This window comes from Hypanus sabinus, chromosome 6, assembly GCF_030144855.1.
Source record: "Hypanus sabinus isolate sHypSab1 chromosome 6, sHypSab1.hap1, whole genome shotgun sequence".
In the NCBI taxonomy this organism is placed as follows: Eukaryota; Metazoa; Chordata; class Chondrichthyes; order Myliobatiformes; family Dasyatidae; genus Hypanus; species Hypanus sabinus.
The window spans coordinates 128,686,912-128,707,385 of NC_082711.1; the positions used below are offsets into that span (position 1 = coordinate 128,686,912).

Sequence of the window (20,474 nt, forward strand, 5' to 3'; positions counted from 1 at the left end):
CCGTCCCTCCGCACTGTCTCCCCATTCCCCACACTCCACCCGTCCCTCTGCACTCTGTCTCCCCATTCCCCACACTCCTCCCGTCCCTCCGCACTGTCTCCCCCTCCCACACTCCTCCCGTCCCTCCGCACTGTCTCCCCCTCCCACACTCCTCCCGTCCCTCCGCACTCTGTCTCCCCATTCCCCACACTCCTCCCGTCCCTCCGCACTCTCTCCCCCTCCCACACTCCTCCCGTCCCTCCGCACTCTCTCCCCCTCCCACACTCCTCCCGTCCCTCCGCACTCTGTCTCCCCATTCCCCACACTCCTCCCGTCCCTCTGCACTGTCTCCCCCTCCCACACTCCTCCCGTCCCTCTGCACTCTGTCTCCCCATTCCCCACACTCCTCCCGTCCCTCCGCACTGTCTCCCCATTCCCCACACTCCTCCCGTCCCTCCGCACTGTCTCCCCATTCCCCACACTCCTCCCATCCCTCTGCACTCTGTCTCCCCCTCCCACACTCCTCCCGTCCCTCCGCACTGTCTCCCCATTCCCCACACTCCTCCCGTCCCTCCGCACTCTGTCTCCCCCTCCCACACTCCTCCCGTCCCTCCGCACTGTCTCCCCATTCCCCACACTCCTCCCGTCCCTCCGCACTGTCTCCCCATTCCCCACACTCCTCCCGTCCCTCCGCACTCTGTCTCCCCATTCCCCACACTCCTCCCGTCCCTCCGCACTCTGTTTCCCCATTCCCCACACTCTGACACCCCCATCTGTCCTTCCCTCTACACTGTTATCTTCCTCGATGATTTGAATTGGACCAGAGGAGAGTTGAATGCCCTGTGTCGCGATCAGCTGGAGTTGGTTCCCAGCTGGGATGTCCAGATGGGGGACAGCAGTCTCAGGGTGAGAGGTAGCGGGTTCACACAGACGGGGGAGGTTTCTTTAGTGTGTGCGGTCACTCCAGGATTCTCAGGGGTCTGTGGTGGTGCCGGTGACCGACACTCAGACTGAGCACACTGCTGAAGGTCTGAGTTTCGTGCGGGATGGCGGTGCTGAGGTAAACAACATTGTGTGACTTTGCTGAATGTGGAGTAGTCATTAGGGGCTGAAGGGTCTGTTCCACTTTGCAGCCCTGTTCCCTTCACTGGAGCACTGCCCAGTGCTCCAGCCCACAGGAGAGGGTGTAGAGGGGATCTACAAGGATGTTGCTTGGATTGGGGAGCATGACTTATGAGAATAGGTTGAGTGAACTCGGCCTTTTCTCCTTGGAGTGACGGAGGACGAGAGGTAACCTGATGGAGGTGTATGAGATGATGAGAGGCATTGATCGTGTGGATAGTCAGAGGCTTTTTCCCAGGGCCGAAATGGCTGACATGAGTGGGCATAGTTTTAAGGTGCTTGGAAGTAGGTACAGAGGGGATGTCAGAGGTAGGTTTTTCACACAGAGAGTGGTGAGTGCGTGGAATGGGCTGCCAGCGATGGTGGTAGAGGCGGATACTATCAGGTCTTTTAAGTGCCTTAGGTAGGTACATTGAGCTTAGTAAAACAGAGGCTATATGACAGGGAAATTCTAGGCAGTCTCTAAAGTACGTTACATGGTCGGCATAACACTGTGGGCCAAAGAGCTGTAGATTTCTATTTTCAGATCAGTTATTTGAGGTAGGGCTCCTGGAGCTCAGAGTCGGACTGTGATTGGGAGTGGGGAGTAGGGTTACTGACTGGACCCCTTCCCGCTAGACTCACTGACAGCTGAGAAGATGTGGGCTCCTGGAGCTCAGAGTCGGACTGTGATTGGGAGTGGGGAGTAGGGTTATTGACTGGACCCCTTCCCGCTAGACTCACTGACAGCTGAGAAGATGTGCGGTCCCAAAGTGCAGTTCTGGTTCACCTGATACAGCACCTGGCACAGAGTGTAAGTGGTGAGGCCACAGTCACACTGGGTTTTCCAGGGTGCAGCTGATTCTGCTGTGACTAACCCTTTTACCTGGGCTTTATATTTGCTGTTTCAACATAATTGCACTGGGACCTGAGAGTGACTGGTCAGGGCTTTTCAGAATCAGCCATGTGCTGGGGCTGCACTGACCCCCTCCCACAGACACACAACCACGGCAAGGTGGCTGCTGTGACCTAATAACACCACCACCCACCTCCTAACAGCACGAACTGCAGAGTGGTTGCCTACCTTAAATTTCCTGTAGGGACTGAAGTAACGAACCTCCTCCACTAGGTACTGCTGGAAGAAGGGGTGAGCCAGGGCCTGGTCTGCCGTGTAACGCTCCTCCGGCTTAACCACCAGCATCTGGGAGATCTGATCCATGCACAAAGAACCAAAACGTCAGTATGCCCACACTCTAGCACAGCAGCACCAGCTTGTCCCAGAACAGCCCTGGGACTCTGTACAGGAGGTTTTCCTGTCTCCCCTCTACCTGGTGCCCTTCACTGTAAATCCTTGGATCAAAGGCTAAGGGGAACAGGCTTCTGCTTCACCCAATCAGGATCCATCACAGTTTTGCAATCATATTAGACCCGATGGAGGGAAAGATTTGGGCCTCTCAGGGCGAGAGGTCATCTGTGTATGGGAGAGGTTGAAATCCTGGCTGAATACTTTCCATCTGTATTCACCAAGGATACATTCATGAAGACTCAAGGTTGGTGCAGGTCAGGGCAAAGTGATGTTAGATGGAATGGGACGGGTAAGGGTTGATAAATCTCAAGGCCAGATGAGATCTAATCCAGTTTGCTATGGGAAACAAGAGATGAGATAGTTGAGGCCTTATACAATGTCATTAGCTACGAGTAAGGTATCAGAAAATAGGGCAGCTAATGTTGTTCCTTTAAGAAGAGCAGCATGAATAAAGCTGGTAACTGCAAGAATCCAAAGACCTGAATGATAGGCTGGTCCAGAAGGTTAAAACAACAGAGAAGATCCACAATGAGCTGGTTAATTGCATTCTAAGTTGGCTTGGTGAATTCAAACGTGGCCAGGTTGGAGGACTTTAATTATGAGAGGGATTGGATAAGCTGGGTTTAAATTCTCCAGACCAAACGTGGCTGTGGAGAGACCTGATAGAGGTGTATAAAATTGGAAGACGGTGGATAGTCCCATGATAGAGGAACCAAAACCAAGCCGTTTATGATGAAAGGAAGGGATTGTGAAGGAAATCTGAGGGGCAGTTTTTTTTCCCACACAGGAAGAGGTTAATACCTGGAACTTGCTGCCAGAGAAGGTGTAAACGGGTACTTAAATAGGCTTTGTGGTTACAGACCAAATGCAGGTAAATGGGATTCGTATAGATGCCTAGAAATTTCGACAATCAAGCAAAGAGTATATTTGTATACTGCATAAATCCAACTTTATCAATCTCCTTCCAAATGTTCCTAATGCAACAACTGACATACACCATCCTAGGACTAATGTGCCAAGCCTCAGCACACACTCCACACACAGGCAGCGCAGTCGGCTAAACACTGCTACAGCACCAGCAATCACAGACTGAGGTTTACCGCGGTATGAACACTGTTACAGCACCAGCAATCACAGACTGGGGTTTACCGCGGTATGAATTCAAAGTACGTTTATTATCAAAGTATGTATGCAATACTGAGGTTTTTAAAAATGTAAATGACGGGATGCAATCAAACACAGATTAGTAATTAGTAATATTTCAAAGGAGGAAAAGTAGTTTTGTGAACTGTCTGTCGGATGTTGCTGGCACTGATGTATGTTTTCCTGTGACCCTATGGGTTTCCTCCGGGTGATCCAGATCCCTCTCACATTCGAAAGATGTATGGGTGCGTGTTCTGAGCATGCTGTGTTAATGCCAGAGAGCGGGGAAACTTGGGGCTGTCCTGAACAATCTTCGCTAATTTGATTTGACACTAATGACATGCTTCACTGTATATTTTGATGAACATATGACAAATAATGCTAATCTTCCATCATTTGTATCCGGTCTAAAGCTGCACCAGCTGTTGCCAAACCAATGCTTTCAAGGTAACCTCTCTCATGACCTCTCTGTGCAGAGTAGTCCTCTGCTCTACATCCTTGCCTCCCACTCATACCTTTCCCATTCACACACTGTCTCACATCCTTTGCCTCCTTTCAGTTAGACCCTCAGAAATGCTCTGCTCATCCTCCCATTAACCTCCTTCCTGCTTCTCCCTCTGGTTCTTACACTCATGTGTCCTTTGCTTTGCCTACTGGCTTTCAAACTTTTATCAAAGAACCCCACAGCTTCTGACCAGTGTCCTTTCAAAGGACAACCCTGGTGACATTTCAGAGGCACTGCATAGCCATCAGGCATACTGAGGTTTAAACCACCAATCCAGCAGGGTGACCTAAACTATCGTCACAGAAGCTCCTTCATGATGTTCTCTAACTATCCCCCCCCCCACTGTTAAATGTCCATTCTTACCTGTACATCGTTTTCTCCCTGTCCCTTGTGAACCCCTCCCTCACCTTGTCCTATACATCACAATCTATCCAAACCCCCAACTCACGTTGCCCTATATATCACACTGTACCCAATCACAGCCTCACCTTGTCCATTACATTACAATGTACCCAATCCTGCCTCACCCTCTCCTGTACATCAGTGCATCCAATCATCCCCCCACCTTGTCCTGCACCTAACAATTTATCCAAACTCCAGTCACCTTGTCCTGCACATTACAATGTGTCAAATCCCCCTTCATCTTGTCCTATATATAACAATGTACCCAAAACTGCCTCACCTTGTCCTGTATATTCCAGTAGAAGTGGTAGGAGCAGGTTCGATATTGTCATTTAAAGTAAAATTGGATAGGTATATGGACAGGAAAGGAATGGAGGTTTATGGGCTGAGTGCGGGCCAGTGGGACTAGGTAAGAGTAACCGTTTAGCACAGACTAGAAGGGCTGAGATGGCCTGGTTCCATGCTGTAATTGTTATATGGTTATATCACAATGTATCCAATCACCACCACCCCTGCACCTTGACCTATATATCACAGTGTATCCAATCTGAAACCTCCCTCACCTTGTCCTCTACATCACAATGTATACAATCCTTCCTCTTCTCACCTGGTCCTGTACATGACAGTGTATCCAATCACCCCTCATCCTGTCCTGCACATCAGTGTATCCAATCACCCCTCATCCTGTCCTGCACATCACAGTGTATCCAATCACCCCTCATCCTGTCCTGCACATCACAGTGTATCCAATCACCCCTCATCCTGTCCTGCACATCAGTGTATCCAATCACCCCTCATCCTGTCCTGCACATCACAGTGTATCCAATCACCCGTCACCCTGTCCTGCACATCACAGTGTATCCAATCACCCGTCACCCTGTCCTGCACATCACAGTGTATCCAATCACCCCTCATCCTGTCCTGCACATCAGTGTATCCAATCACCCCTCATCCTGTCCTGCACATCACAGTGTATCCAATCACCCGTCACCCTGTCCTGCACATCACAGTGTATCCAATCACCCCTCACCCTGTCCTGCACATCACAGTGTATCCAATCACCCCTCACCCTGTCCTGCACATCACAGTGTATCCAATCACCCCTCATCCTGTCCTGCACATCACAGTGTATCCAATCACCCCTCATCCTGTCCTGCACATCACAGTGTATCCAATCACCCGTCACCCTGTCCTGCACATCACAGTGTATCCAATCACCCCTCATCCTGTCCTGCACATCACAGTGTATCCAATCACCCGACATCCTGTCCTGCACATCACAGTGTATCCAATCACCCCTCATCCTGTCCTGCACATCACAGTGTATCCAATCACCCCTCATCCTGTCCTGCACATCACAGTGTATCCAATCACCCCTCATCCTGTCCTGCACATCACAGTGTATCCAATCACCCCTCATCCTGTCCTGCACATCACAGTGTATCCAATCACCCCTCATCCTGTCCTGCACATCACAGTGTATCCAATCACCCCTCATCCTGTCCTGCACATCACAGTGTATCCAATCACCCGTCACCCTGTCCTGCACATCACAGTGTATCCAATCACCCCTCACCCTGTCCTGCACATCACAGTGTATCCAATCACCCCTCATCCTGTCCTGCACATCACAGTGTATCCAATCACCCCTCATCCTGTCCTGCACATCACAGTGTATCCAATCACCCCTCACCCTGTCCTGCACATCACAGTGTATCCAATCACCCCTCATCCTGTCCTGCACATCACAGTGTATCCAATCACCCCTCACCCTGTCCTGCACATCACAGTGTATCCAATCACCCCTCATCCTGTCCTGCACATCACAGTGTATCCAATCACCCCTCACCCTGTCCTGCACATCACAGTGTATCCAATCACCCCTCATCCTGTCCTGCACATCACAGTGTATCCAATCACCCCTCATCCTGTCCTGCACATCACAGTGTATCCAATCAGCCCTCATCCTGTCCTGCACATCACAGTGTATCCAATCACCCCTCATCCTGTCCTGCACATCACAGTGTATCCAATCACCCCTCATCCTGTCCTGCACATCAGTGTATCCAATCACCCCTCATCCTGTCCTGCACACCACAGTGTATCCAATCACCCCTCATCCTGTCCTGCACATCACAGTGTATCCAATCACCCCTCATCCTGTCCTGCACATCACAGTGTATCCAATCACCCCTCATCCTGTCCTGCACATCACAGTGTATCCAATCACCCCTCATCCTGTCCTGCACATCACAGTGTATCCAATCACCCCTCACCCTGTCCTGCACATCACAGTGTATCCAATCACCCCTCATCCTGTCCTGCACATCACAGTGTATCCAATCACCCCTCATCCTGTCCTGCACATCAGTGTATCCAATCACCCCTCATCCTGTCCTGCACATCACAGTGTATCCAATCACCCCTCATCCTGTCCTGCACATCACAGTGTATCCAATCACCCCTCACCCTGTCCTGCACATCACAGTGTATCCAATCACCCCTCATCCTGTCCTGCACATCACAGTGTATCCAATCACCCCTCATCCTGTCCTGCACATCACAGTGTATCCAATCACCCGTCATCCTGTCCTGCACATCACAGTGTATCCAATCACCCGTCACCCTGTCCTGCACATCACAGTGTATCCAATCACCCGTCACCCTGTCCTGCACATCACAGTGTATCCAATCACCCGTCACCCTGTACTGCACATCACAGTGTATCCAATCACCCCTCATCCTGTCCTGCACATCACAGTGTATCCAATCACCCCTCATCCTGTCCTGCACATCACAGTGTATCCAATCACCCCTCATCCTGTCCTGCACATCACAGTGTATCCAATCACCCCTCATCCTGTCCTGCACATCACAGTGTATCCAATCACCCCTCATCCTGTCCTGCACATCACAGTGTATCCAATCACCCGTCACCCTGTCCTGCACATCACAGTGTATCCAATCACCCCTCATCCTGTCCTGCACATCACAGTGTATCCAATCACCCCTCATCCTGTCCTGCACATCAGTGTATCCAATCACCCCTCATCCTGTCCTGCACATCAGTGTATCCAATCACCCCTCATCCTGTCCTGCACATCACAGTGTATCCAATCACCCCTCACCCTGTCCTGCACATCACAGTGTATCCAATCACCCCTCATCCTGTCCTGCACATCACAGTGTATCCAATCACCCCTCACCCTGTCCTGCACATCACAGTGTATCCAATCACCCCTCTTCCTGTCCTGCACATCACAGTGTATCCAATCACCCGTCACCCTGTCCTGCACATCACAGTGTATCCAATCACCCGTCATCCTGTCCTGCACATCACAGTGTATCCAATCACCCCTCATCCTGTCCTGCACATCACAGTGTATCCAATCACCCCTCACCCTGTCCTGCACATCACAGTGTATCCAATCACCCCTCATCCTGTCCTGCACATCACAGTGTATCCAATCACCCGTCACCCTGTCCTGCACATCACAGTGTATCCAATCACCCGTCACCCTGTCCTGCACATCACAGTGTATCCAATCACCCATCATCCTGTCCTGCACATCAGTGTATCCAATCACCCATCATCCTGTCCTGCACATCACAGTGTATCCAATCACCCCTCATCCTGTCCTGCACATCACAGTGTATCCAATCACCCGTCACCCTGTCCTGCACATCACAGTGTATCCAATCACCCGTCACCCTGTCCTGCACATCACAGTGTATCCAATCACCCATCATCCTGTCCTGCACATCAGTGTATCCAATCACCTCTCATCCTGTCCTGCACATCACAGTGTATCCAATCACCCGTCACCCTGTCCTGCACATCACAGTGTATCCAATCACCCGTCACCCTGTCCTGCACATCACAGTGTATCCAATCACCCCTCATCCTGTCCTGCACATCACAGTGTATCCAATCACCCGTCACCCTGTCCTGCACATCACAGTGTATCCAATCACCCCTCATCCTGTCCTGCACATCACAGTGTATCCAATCACCCCTCATCCTGTCCTGCACATCACAGTGTATCCAATCACCCGTCACCCTGTCCTGCACATCACAGTGTATCCAATCACCCGTCACCCTGTCCTGCACATCACAGTGTATCCAATCACCCCTCATCCTGTCCTGCACATCACAGTGTATCCAATCACCCGTCACCCTGTCCTGCACATCACAGTGTATCCAATCACCCGTCACCCTGTCCTGCACATCACAGTGTATCCAATCACCCCTCATCCTGTCCTGCACATCACAGTGTATCCAATCACCCCTCATCCTGTCCTGCACATCACAGTGTATCCAATCACCCCTCACCCTGTCCTGCACATCACAGTGTATCCAATCACCCGTCACCCTGTCCTGCACATCACAGTGTATCCAATCACCCCTCATCCTGTCCTGCACATCACAGTGTATCCAATCACCCCTCATCCTGTCCTGCACATCACAGTGTATCCAATCACCCCTCACCCTGTCCTGCACATCACAGTGTATCCAATCACCCGTCACCCTGTCCTGCACATCACAGTGTATCCAATCACCCCTCATCCTGTCCTGCACATCACAGTGTATCCAATCACCCGTCACCCTGTCCTGCACATCAGTGTATCCAATCACCCCTCATCCTGTCCTGCACATCAGTGTATCCAATCACCCGACATCCTGTCCTGCACATCACAGTGTATCCAATCACCCCTCATCCTGTCCTGCACATCACAGTGTATCCAATCACCCCTCATCCTGTTCTGCACATCACAGTGTATCCAATCACCCCTCATCCTGTCCTGAACATCACAGTGTATCCAATCACCTCTCATCCTGTCCTGCACATCACAGTGTATCCAATCACCCCTCATCCTGTCCTGCACATCACAGTGTATCCAATCACCCCTCATCCTGTTCTGCACATCACAGTGTATCCAATCACCCCTCATCCTGTCCTGAACATCACAGTGTATCCAATCACCTCTCATCCTGTCCTGCACATCACAGTGTATCCAATCACCTCTCATCCTGTCCTGCACATCAGTGTATCCAATCACCCCTCATCCTGTCCTGCACATCACAGTGTATCCAATTCACCCTCAACTTATCCTGTCATCACAAGAGTCCGTTAGGCACTGCACCCAGTCAGGAGCCCGATGGCTCATGGAGACTGTTCACTGAGAACCGAGACCAGTGTGATGCCTGTAGGCCACAGCCAGGAGACTGTTCACTGAGACCAGTGTGATGCCTGTAGGCCACAGCCAGGAGACTGTTCACTGAGACCAGTGTGATGCCTGTAGGCCACAGCCAGGAGACTGTTCACTGAGACCAGTGTGATGCCTGTAGGCCACAGCCAGGAGACTGTTCACTGAGACCAGTGTGATGCCTGTAGGCCACAGCCAGGAGACTGTTCACTGAGACCAGTGTGATGCCTGTAGGCCACAGCCAGGAGACTGTTCACTGAGACCAGTGTGATGCCTGTAGGCCACAGCCATGGAGACTGTTCACTGAGACCAGTGTGATGCCTGTAGGCCACAGCCACGGAGACTGTTCACTGAGACCAGTGTGATGCCTGTAGGCCACAGCCATGGAGACTGTTCACTGAGACCAGTGTGATGCCTGTAGGCCACAGCCATGGAGACTGTTCACTGAGACCAGTGTGATGCCTGTAGGCCACAGCCAGGAGACTGTTCACTGAGACCAGTGTGATGCCTGTAGGCCACAGCCAGGAGACTGTTCACTGAGACCAGTGTGATGCCTGTAGGCCACAGCCATGGAGACTGTTCACTGAGACCAGTGTGATGCCTGTAGGCCACAGCCAGGAGACTGTTCACTGAGACCAGTGTGATGCCTGTAGGCCGCAACCATGGAGACTCAGTTCAGTGCTGAGGCAAGTAAACTTCACAGAGAAATGAGCTGAACACTGTTTTATCCTTTGCCTTGATCTTTTTAATCTGGTTTGGCACTTAACTTAGTCAAACATTGGTTCACCTTTCTGCTCTCGTGTCTCGATCCCACCGCTTCGATCCAGCCCAAAGTCCAGTCCCGCAATTGCCAAACATTGGCTCATTTTTCACTTTGGAGCCTAACGCCCGGGCCCCACTGGTTTGATCCAGCTCCAAGTCTGCACCAATGGCTACTGCAGCTGGTTCTCCATTCTCAAATTTATTTCAGAATACTGCAAAAACGCCAAATGGTAAAGATGGCTCAAAAGCACGACTCCCAAAGGGAAATTACAGGCCATGGATCGTAGTCCAGACAGAGTGCAATCTAGTCAGGATGAGGCTTTCCTTTCTAAAAACATTGGTGATTCCCTCATTCTTCAAAGACAGGGTTTCCCTTTCTCTACCACTGGTGCTCCCCTCACCTACATCTCTATTTCCTGGACATCTGCCCTTCTATAGTTTCTCTTATTCTTACCTCCCACCCCACGAGACTTCATATCCAGCACATCATTCTCCGCAACTTCCACCATCTTGCCCATTCACCTCCTCCCTCATTCTCATTCAGCCCTCAACAATACCTCCAGGGAGGCTACACTGCACCTGCAAGACTGCACCTACTGTACCGAGTACTCCTGGTGCAGCCTCCTCCACATCGGTGACACCCAACATACATACATTCGCTTTATTGAGCTCCTTCGCTCAGTCCACAACAGGGAGGATTTCCTGCTGGCCAGCCATTGTAATTCCAGTCCCCATTCCCATTCCGAACCGTCGATCCATGGTCTCCTTTACTGCAACAATGAGGCCACTCTCAGGTTGTTTAAGCAACACCTCATACTCCATCTGGATAGTCAACTTAATGGCATGAACACTGATTTCTCCAACTTCTCCCCTCCCCCCTCACTTTCTCTATTCCAGCCCCAATCTTGCTCCTTCGTTTCTCCTCAACTGGCTATCACCCCTCCCTACGGTGTTCCTCCTCCTTTCCTTTTTCCCATGCTCCTCTGACCTCTCCTATCAGATTCCTTCTTCTTCAGCCCTTTCTATTTTCCACCCATCACCTCCCAGCTTCTCACCTCATCCCCCCCACCTTCCCCTTCACCTATCACCTCCAGTCTTCTACTCCTTCCCCACCCCACCTTCTTATTCAGCTACTTTCCTCTTCCTTCCCAGTCCTGATGAAGGGTCTCGGCCTAAAACGTCGACTGTTTATTCGCTTCCATAGATGCTGCCAGACGTGCTGACTTCCTCCAGTATTTTCTGTCTGTTGTTCTGGATTTCCAGAATCTGCAGAATCTCTTGTATTTTAAAACTGCGACCAATCCTCCAGGTGTAGCCTCTCTCTGCCCCGGAGAGAGACACCCCTACCCCCTGTACTCACCCTCCTGCCTCCAGGTGTGGCCTCACTATGCCCCGGAGAGAGACACCCCTACCCCCTGTACTCACCCTCCTGCCTCCAGGTGTGGCCTCACTATGCCCCGGAGAGAGACACCCCTACCCCCTGTACTCACCCTCCTGCCTCCAGGTGTGGCCTCACTATGCCCTGGAGAGAGACACCACTACCCCCTGTACTCACCCTCCTGCCTCCAGGTGTGGCCTCACTATGCCCTGGAGAGAGACACCCCTACCCCCTGTACTCACCCTCCTGCCTCCAGGTGTGGCCTCACTATGCCCTGGAGAGAGACACCCCTACCCCCTGTACTCACCCTCCTGCCTCCAGGTGTGGCCTCACTTTGCCCTGGAGAGAGACACCCCTACCCCCTGTACTCACCCTCCTGCCTTCTGCATTGATTGCCTCACCTTCTGTTGATGACGGGAATACAGGAATACTTCCCAATCTAGCACCATTTAGTTAATACACTGCCTTTCTGCTTTACTCCTCAACATCTGTCCACGTCTGCCATGCTTTTCTACTTCCTCCACCTGCCCAAGTTGCCTTGAAGTCCCTTTCCATCTTCTACATCCCAACTCCTCAGATTCTAAAGTAAATTGTCTGCTCATTCATGTACCCAGGCATATGCAAACCCAGCATCTACCACCTTTATTCCCACACTGTTTCCTACTGGTGGTCACCATCCTCTGAGTGAAGACATTTCTCCTCTCCTCCACTCTGGATTTCAAACTGTGCCCAGTCCCAGACTCCTCAGTCACAGGAACCATCCTCCCCGCAGTCATCCTTTTAAGAACTTTGTATGGTTAGACTAGATTTCCTCTCATCACCTAATGCCAGAGAATGCAGTCCCTGTCAACTCGAGTTCTCATCTAATGCGATTGTCATCTCTGATCTCTGGAGCCAGTTCTGAATCTTTGTTGCAGTTTCCTTATGGTAAGTGCATCCTTTGGTAGGGAGACCAAAACTATCCACTATATTCTCACCGTGGTTTCACTAAGGTCAGGATTTAAAGGAAGTTCAGGGAAATGATTCCGAGAATAAAAGGCTCATCATATGAGGAGCGTGAATGGCTCTGGCTCATTGGAATTCAGTAGGGTGAGGTGGTGGGGATCTCATTGAAACCTACTCAACGTCGGAAAACCTGGATAGAGTGCGTGCGCAAAGGATAGCTCCTATGGTGGGGGAGTCTTGGACCAGAAGGCACAACCTCTGGACAGAGGGACTTCTTTTACGCTGTGCTGAACCTGTGAAACTCGTTGCTACAGGTGACTGTGGAGGCCAGGTGTATTTAAGGTGTTTGATAGGTTCTTGGTTACCCAGGATGTGAAAGGTTATGGGAAGAAGACCATGGAGTTGGGAGGGAAATGCATCAGCCATGATCAAATGGTGCAGCAGACTGAATGGGCTGATTCTGCTCCTGTGTCTTAGAAAATATCCATCTCTGTCCGTCTGGTGCCTACACAGCATGCTGCTATTTTCTTTTGCACACCTATAACCCTAGCTGTCTATTTTTTCTCTCATATCCTACCTTGTATTTCTTTATCAATTTCATGGACCTCTTTTGGGGAATTCTAAAGTCCTTCCAATCATCAGGCCGACTGCTATTTCTGCAAGATTATAAATCCCTGCAATATTTATCATTTTTATTTTACCTAACTCACTGCACATCTCAAAGGGTTCTTTAACCAAGTTATCACAGTGTTGTGCCTTTGTATCTTGCACAATATTTGTTACACTGTCAGGGGAGAGACCAGCTCAATGTCTCAATGCATTTGTGAATACTTGGAACAATCTCGTGCCGCTAATAAAAGGCCCGTTGGAATGTTCGTTCATCACTTCGTGCTCCTGATGCAGTTTCGTAGTTTGATACCCAAAATACGTACCAAGTCCTTGACAGTGTCTGACCGGTCTTGCCATTCCAGGGAACTGAAATTGTAATTTCCCTCCATGATCATTCTGAGCATCAGCATCTGCTTCCTGTGCCAGAACGGTGGGGAGCCGCTCAGCAACGTGTACATAATCACCCCACAGCTCCACCTGCACACAGAAAAACAACACAAGTCTGTCTCAGCAATGAGCCTGGATTTCTGTGCACGGATCCAAAGTTACACTGTACAATACTAAGCTAAGTCCCCAACCACAGCCAAAACATGCTGCCTTAACTATATTATACTAAAGTACCACCTTTCCACGTCAGGAGATATTAGCAAAAATGATCAAAGGTTGCAGTAAAGGGAGATTAAAGAGAAAAGAGGAGAGGTTTAGGGAGAGAATTCTAGAGAAAACAGCAAGGGTTAATCTTCGGTAACTAGAAGGATTATGTTTAAGGAAGTTCCAGCAAAGGTGAGAGGTGAAGCTGTGTAGACATTGGAAACCAGTGATGCAGACTCAGGTTAACTGCCTTGTATTAAATGGGAGCTGAGTTCTGGATCATCTCGAGCTTACAGTGAGCAGAGATGACCAGACATGTGTCAAGGGAACTAAAGCATCGAGTGCAACTAGATTTTAGAAAGAGCAAGTGTTAGTTGGCACCAGTACAGGGAGGTGTGATAGAAGGCAAGATCCAAACAATGCAGCTGGAAATCTGAAGCAGAAAATGCTGGAATCAGGCAGAGGGAGTTAACATTTCAGATACTGAGTGTTCAGCAATGCTGAGAGAGAATCAGCCCCAGCTGTGTGAAGGAGAATTCTGATGGAGAGCCATTTCCATAGAAAGTGAGTTCCACAAAGGACGGGCTTGGGCTCAGGTTCCACTGAAGTCATCTTTCGGAAGGTTTGAGCTATGATTTTGGCACAGGCTGTGTGTGTCCTCCAAGGGGAGGAGATAAAGGAAGCCACGAGAGAGCTTCCTGATCAGCAGTGATAAGGAATGGAATGAAACAAAGCAAGTTTGTTTACAAACTATGTGAATAACTCAAGGTATAATCCGACAAAACATTAAAAAGCTGCCAGAGAAGGTGAATAAGCAAGTAAAGCAGACACAGAAAACTTGTTATCATACAAAGCTTCCAGATCAAATAAAGTGGATAGGGAAAGGTTGAATAAGATTTACTATGGAGCAAGATTAACCCTCTGATAGACAGAGAGGGTGGCCAAACATTCATCGGTCTTTACTAAAGAAGTCAAAGCTACTTATAACCCATTGTCAGTGGAGGAAGGAGGACGTGGTTCTAAGCTGGTCAGAGTATCTCTGGAGGAGGGGAGGAGGTGCAGACATTGCAGGAGAGCTTGCCGTAGCTTTATAATCTAGCCTGGGTGCAGGAGTGGTCTAGGGGACGAAGAATGGCAAATATGATTGCTTTGTTCAAAAGGGGCAGGAGAAATAGATCAAGCAACTACAACCTCAGTGCTGGGAGTTTTGAGTTAACTAAGCAGAGCCAGTAAGGATTAGTTAAAGACAAATCAGGTTTGACTCTCCCGGTTGGATTATTTGAAGAGACTACATAGAGATTCATTAGAGCAAGGCCACGGTTGTGGTCCTAATAGAGTTTTGAAATCCCTCAGAAAACTAGGGTGAAGAAGTTGAGATCAGTGAAATTAAATCATCAGGGACGAAGTGAGTAAAAGTGGTGATGGCAGACTGGTGCTCCTTGGGGTCAGGGTCAGGATCAGAGCTAGCTACATATTAATGACTTGGGGGTTTAGGGACAATTTCAAAACCTATAGATGACATTGATGGTGGAGTGGAGATAAACTGCGGAGCACTGGGAGATCATAGATTGCAGGCAGACTCAGAGTCTGTGTCTGGTGGAAGGGGCAAAGAGAACACAACACAGAGGTGAAGGTGGCGGTAGACAAACAGTCCAGAAACACAAATTCAAAGCCCATAAGAGCATTTAACCCTCGGAAATACTGCTGGCTACGCACTCTATCAATGTCTCTTTTACACTATTATCATGTCATCTCTCACCCTCCTTTGCTCCAAAAGGAAAAGCGCTAGCTCACTTAATTTTTCCAAATGCTCTCTGATCTATAAAACATGAATAAATTTCTAAACAGAAAGATCAGGGTGTATACATGCAATAATAATTGAATATGGTTGAGAGATTGCTTAATGAAGCATTTATGGGATTCTGGGATCATAAAATACAGGAAGAGGGAGGTAATAAAAATAGTGGCATTTGTAGCCTAAACCCGTTCACTTCAGGAAGAACATGAACGACTGCAACAGGGTGGAAATACCAGAGTGGTTCGAAAGGTGAAGAGTTTCTAGCCACAGTTAGATCGGAGTAGTTGGGGTTATCCTCCTTTAGGCAGAGAAAATTGAGAAGAAATCCAGCAGGGGTGGATAGGAATTATTAACTGGTTCAATTAGGGTAACTGAAGGAAATGGTTGCCATGAATGGAGGGTTTGAGGAACGGGAGCACAAATTCAGATTGGCTTGAGTTTCAGGGAACGTCAACGAGGGTTTTATCTGCAGTGTGGGGTTGGTGTGGGACTCACTGCCTGTAGGAAACAGTTCTCAGCACCCCTAAAGGGGAACATGCTGGGCTGTGGGCATGAGCTGAGGAGTGGGTGTGACAGGGTAGTGTAGGTTTGGTGGTGGCGAGTAACATCCTTTGATTCTTGGTGTTGACAGCTCTGCTTTCTCAATAGTTTGATAGTTTCATAGATCAGCTTAAAAAAAATAACCAGTCTATATGAATAAAACTCTTACATTTCTTCAAATAATTTTAACAAATAAAACGTGAAGGACTTTTCTGCAGCAAACACCCCATCAGAAGAGCTGACAGCACAGAGCCATTTCAGTTTGACTTCCCATTTTGACATGGTCTCCTCTAACCGAGATGAGGCCATATTCAAATTGAAGGAGCAACTCCTCATATCATCATCTGGATAGTCTCCAGCTGATGGCATGAACATCGATAACTCTAACTTCTGATATGTCTGCCCACTCCCTCTCCTCTCTTTTTTCATTCCCCATCCTGGTTCTCTCACTCTCTCATCACCTGCCCATCAGCTTGCTCTGGTTCCTCTCCTCTTCCCTTTCTTCCATGGTCCACTGATCTCTCCTGTAAGATTCCCTCTTCTTCCACCTATCACATCCCAGCCTCCTACTTCATTCCCCCCTTCTCCCCACCTTCTTATTCTGGTTTCTAACACCTTCATTTCCAGATGAAGGGTCTCAGCCCAAAACATCAACTGCTGACTCCCCTCCACAGAAGCTGCCTGACTTGCTGAGTTCCTCCAGCATTTGCTCAAGGCTTCCAGCACCTATAGGATGTTTTCTGTTCCTGTGCAGACTGCACAGGCCAGGTTAAACTCAAGAACAAACTCAGTGCCAGGTGTAGGATCTACAATCTCTCTCATCTCCCTAATTACTGTGGCAAAGACTTCAAGTAAACACTCAAACATGATCGATAAAAGACACAAGATATTTATTGAATCAACCTAATATATTTTATTCAAAACCTAATTGGAAATTTCTGAGCACTGAAAACAGCTGATGCAGATGTCTGAATGACTTACAGAGCTGTGCTGCTGATTAGTAGGAAAGTCAAAGGCAAGAGTATATCTGTCCCTGTAACATCAATGTCAGACGTGTGGGTAGCATTTCCATAGGGAGTACGCAAAGCAAGTAACCCGATTTTAATATCTCATTGTGTGTTGAGTATAAACATACGATGATGCCATAGCCTTGGCCATCCATCCCTAGAAAACAATGCCTCATACACCAGGATGTTGTTTGTCAACTTCAGCTTGGTGTTTAACATGAGGCTGCTGGGTAAACTGTCCTCATTGGGACTCAACACCCATCAGGAGGCTCTTTATTAACTACAGCTCAGCGTTCAATACCATCAACCCCTTCAAAATTAATCAATAAGCTTCAAGACCTTGGCCTTAATACTTCCTTGTGCAATTGGATCCTCAATTTCCTCATTTGGAGACCATAGTTAGTTCAGATTGGCAACAACGTCTCCTCCACAATCTTCATCAGCGCAGGTGTACCACAGGGCTGTGTGTTTAGTCCCCTGCTCTACTCACTTTACACTTATGACGGTGAGGTTAAGCACAGCTCCAATGCCATATTTAAGTTTGCTGACGACACCACTGTTGTTGGTCACATCAAAGGTGGTGACGAATCAGCATGTAAAAGGGAGATTGAAAATCTGCTGATTGGTGTCATAACACAATGTCAGCAAGACCAAGGAGGTGATTATTGACTTCAGGAGAAGGAAACCAGGGATGCACGAACCATTCTCCATCAGAGGTGGAGAGGGTCAGCAACTTTAAACATCAGAGGTGGAGAGGGTCAGCAACTTTAAACATCAGAGGTGGAGAGGGTCAGCAACTTTAAACATCAGAGGTGGAGAGGGTCAGCAACTTTAAACTCCATCAGAGGTGGAGAGGGTCAGCAACTTTAAACATCAGAGGTGGAGAGGGTCAGCAACTTTAAACTCCATCAGAGGTGGAGAGGGTCAGCAACTTTAAACATCAGAGGTGGAGAGGGTCAGCAACTTTAAACATCAGAGGTGGAGAGGGTCAGCAACTTTAAACATCAGAGGTGGAGAGGGTCAGCAACTTTAAACTCCATCAGAGGTGGAGAGGGTCAGCAACTTTAAACATCAGAGGTGGAGAGGGTCAGCAACTTTAAACTCCATCAGAGGTGGAGAGGGTCAGCAACTTTAAACATCAGAGGTGGAGAGGGTCAGCAACTTTAAACATCAGAGGTGGAGAGGGTCAGCAACTTTAAACTCCATCAGAGGTGGAGAGGGTCAGCAACTTTAAACATCAGAGGTGGAGAGGGTCAGCAACTTTAAACATCAGAGGTGGAGAGGGTCAGCAACTTTAAACTCCATCAGAGGTGGAGAGGGTCAGCAACTTTAAACATCAGAGGTGGAGAGGGTCAGCAACTTTAAACTCCATCAGAGGTGGAGAGGGTCAGCAACTTTAAACATCAGAGGTGGAGAGGGTCAGCAACTTTAAACTCCATCAGAGGTGGAGAGGGTCAGCAACTTTAAACTCCATCAGAGGTGGAGAGGGTCAGCAACTTTAAACATCAGAGGTGGAGAGGGTCAGCAACTTTAAACATCAGAGGTGGAGAGGGTCAGCAACTTTAAACTCCATCAGAGGTGGAGAGGGTCAGCAACTTTAAACATCAGAGGTGGAGAGGGTCAGCAACTTTAAACTCCATCAGAGGTGGAGAGGGTCAGTAACTTTAAACATCAGAGGTGGAGAGGGTCAGTAACTTTAAACTCCATCAGAGGTGGAGAGGGTCAGCAACTTTAAACTCCATCAGAGGATTTGTCCATCAGAGGTGGAGAGGGTCAGCAACTTTAAACATCAGAGGTGGAGAGGGTCAGCAACTTTAAACATCAGAGGATTTGTCCTTCATCAGAGGTGGAGAGGGTCAGTAACTTTAAACTCCATCAGAGGTGGAGAGGGTCAGCAACTTTAAACTCCATCAGAGGTGGAGAGGGTCAGTAACTTTAAACTCCATCAGAGGTGGAGAGGGTCAGCAACTTTAAACATCAGAGGATTTGTCCTACGCCCAGAATGCAGGTGCACAGCAGCACCTCTACTTTCTTAGAAGTTTGCAAAGACTTGGCATGTCATTTAAAACTTTGACAAACTTCTATAGATGCGTGGTGGAGAGTATATTGAGAGGTTCTATTACAGAAATACCAATGCCCCAGAATGGAAAATCCTACAAAAAGTAGTGGTCCGTCAGTGATAAAGTCCTCCCACCATTTAGCACATCTACATGGAGCATTTTTGCACGAAAGCAGCATCCATCATCAGGGACACCCTCCACCCAGACCATGCTCTCTTCTCACTACCATCAGGATGAAGGTACAGGAGCTTCAGGACTCACACTGCCAGATCACCCTTCAACCATCAGGCTCTTGAACTAGAGAGGATAATTTCACTTAGCTTCACTTATTTGCACACCCTAAGAATTCACTTTCAAGAACTCTTCATTGCATCAGGTCAAGTCACTTTTTATTGTCAATTCAACCATAACTGCTGGTAAAAATGAGACGATGTTTTTCAGGACCATGGTGCTACATGAAACAGTACAAAAACTACACTGAACTACGTAAAAACAACACAGGAAAAAAAACTACACTAGACTACAGACCTACCCAGGACTGCATAAAGTGCACAAAACAGTGCAATAATAAATAATGAACAAGACAATAGGCACAGTAGAGGGCAGTAAGTTGGTGTCAGTCCAGGTTCTGATGGCTTGGGGTAAGAAACTGTTACATATTCTCGATATTTATTGTTTGCTTGCTTATTTATTTATTTTTGTTTTTATGTATTTATTTTTACTATTATTTATTTTTGCATTTGCTTTTGTTGTTTTCTGCACGTTGGCTGTTGTCTGCCCTGTTGGGTTTGGTCTTTCATTGATCCTATTGTGTTTCTTCTATTTATTATGAATGCCCATAAGAAAACAAATCTCAGGGTGTGTATGGTGACATATACGTACTTTGAACTTGGACTGGCTGGGGTCTTTCAAACTTGGCAGCAACATCTCAAGTTCCAGCACACTGAGTACTGGTTCAGCCGATTGCTGCTCCCACTGGTGACTCACAGCTGCACTGTCCGGGCCAGCTCAAACCGCTTCGTTAAATTCACTGATGATCCAACTGTGCTTGAGTTGGCGTACAGGCTTGTCAAATGCTGTGAGAACACAGTTTGAGTCTCAAAATGGCAGATCAAAGGAAATGACTGTGGACTTCAGGGA

The 20,474-nt window shown here is 48.5% G+C and overlaps 1 protein-coding gene across 5 annotated transcripts in view; it reads right to left on the minus strand.

Annotated features, from left to right (window-relative positions):
• The window catches only part of LOC132395827 (phosphorylase b kinase gamma catalytic chain, skeletal muscle/heart isoform-like), a 90,216-nt gene that overhangs the window by 11,807 nt on the left and 57,935 nt on the right, over positions 1-20,474 (minus strand). For all 5 annotated transcript variants that reach the window (XM_059972922.1, XM_059972921.1, XM_059972924.1 and 2 more), the window contains 2 exons: positions 13,662-13,815; positions 2,165-2,290 (listed from right to left, as the gene is read on the minus strand). In XM_059972922.1, the coding sequence (XP_059828905.1) occupies positions 2,165-2,290; positions 13,662-13,815 (280 nt within the window). The remainder of the gene's footprint in view (positions 1-2,164; positions 2,291-13,661; positions 13,816-20,474) is intronic.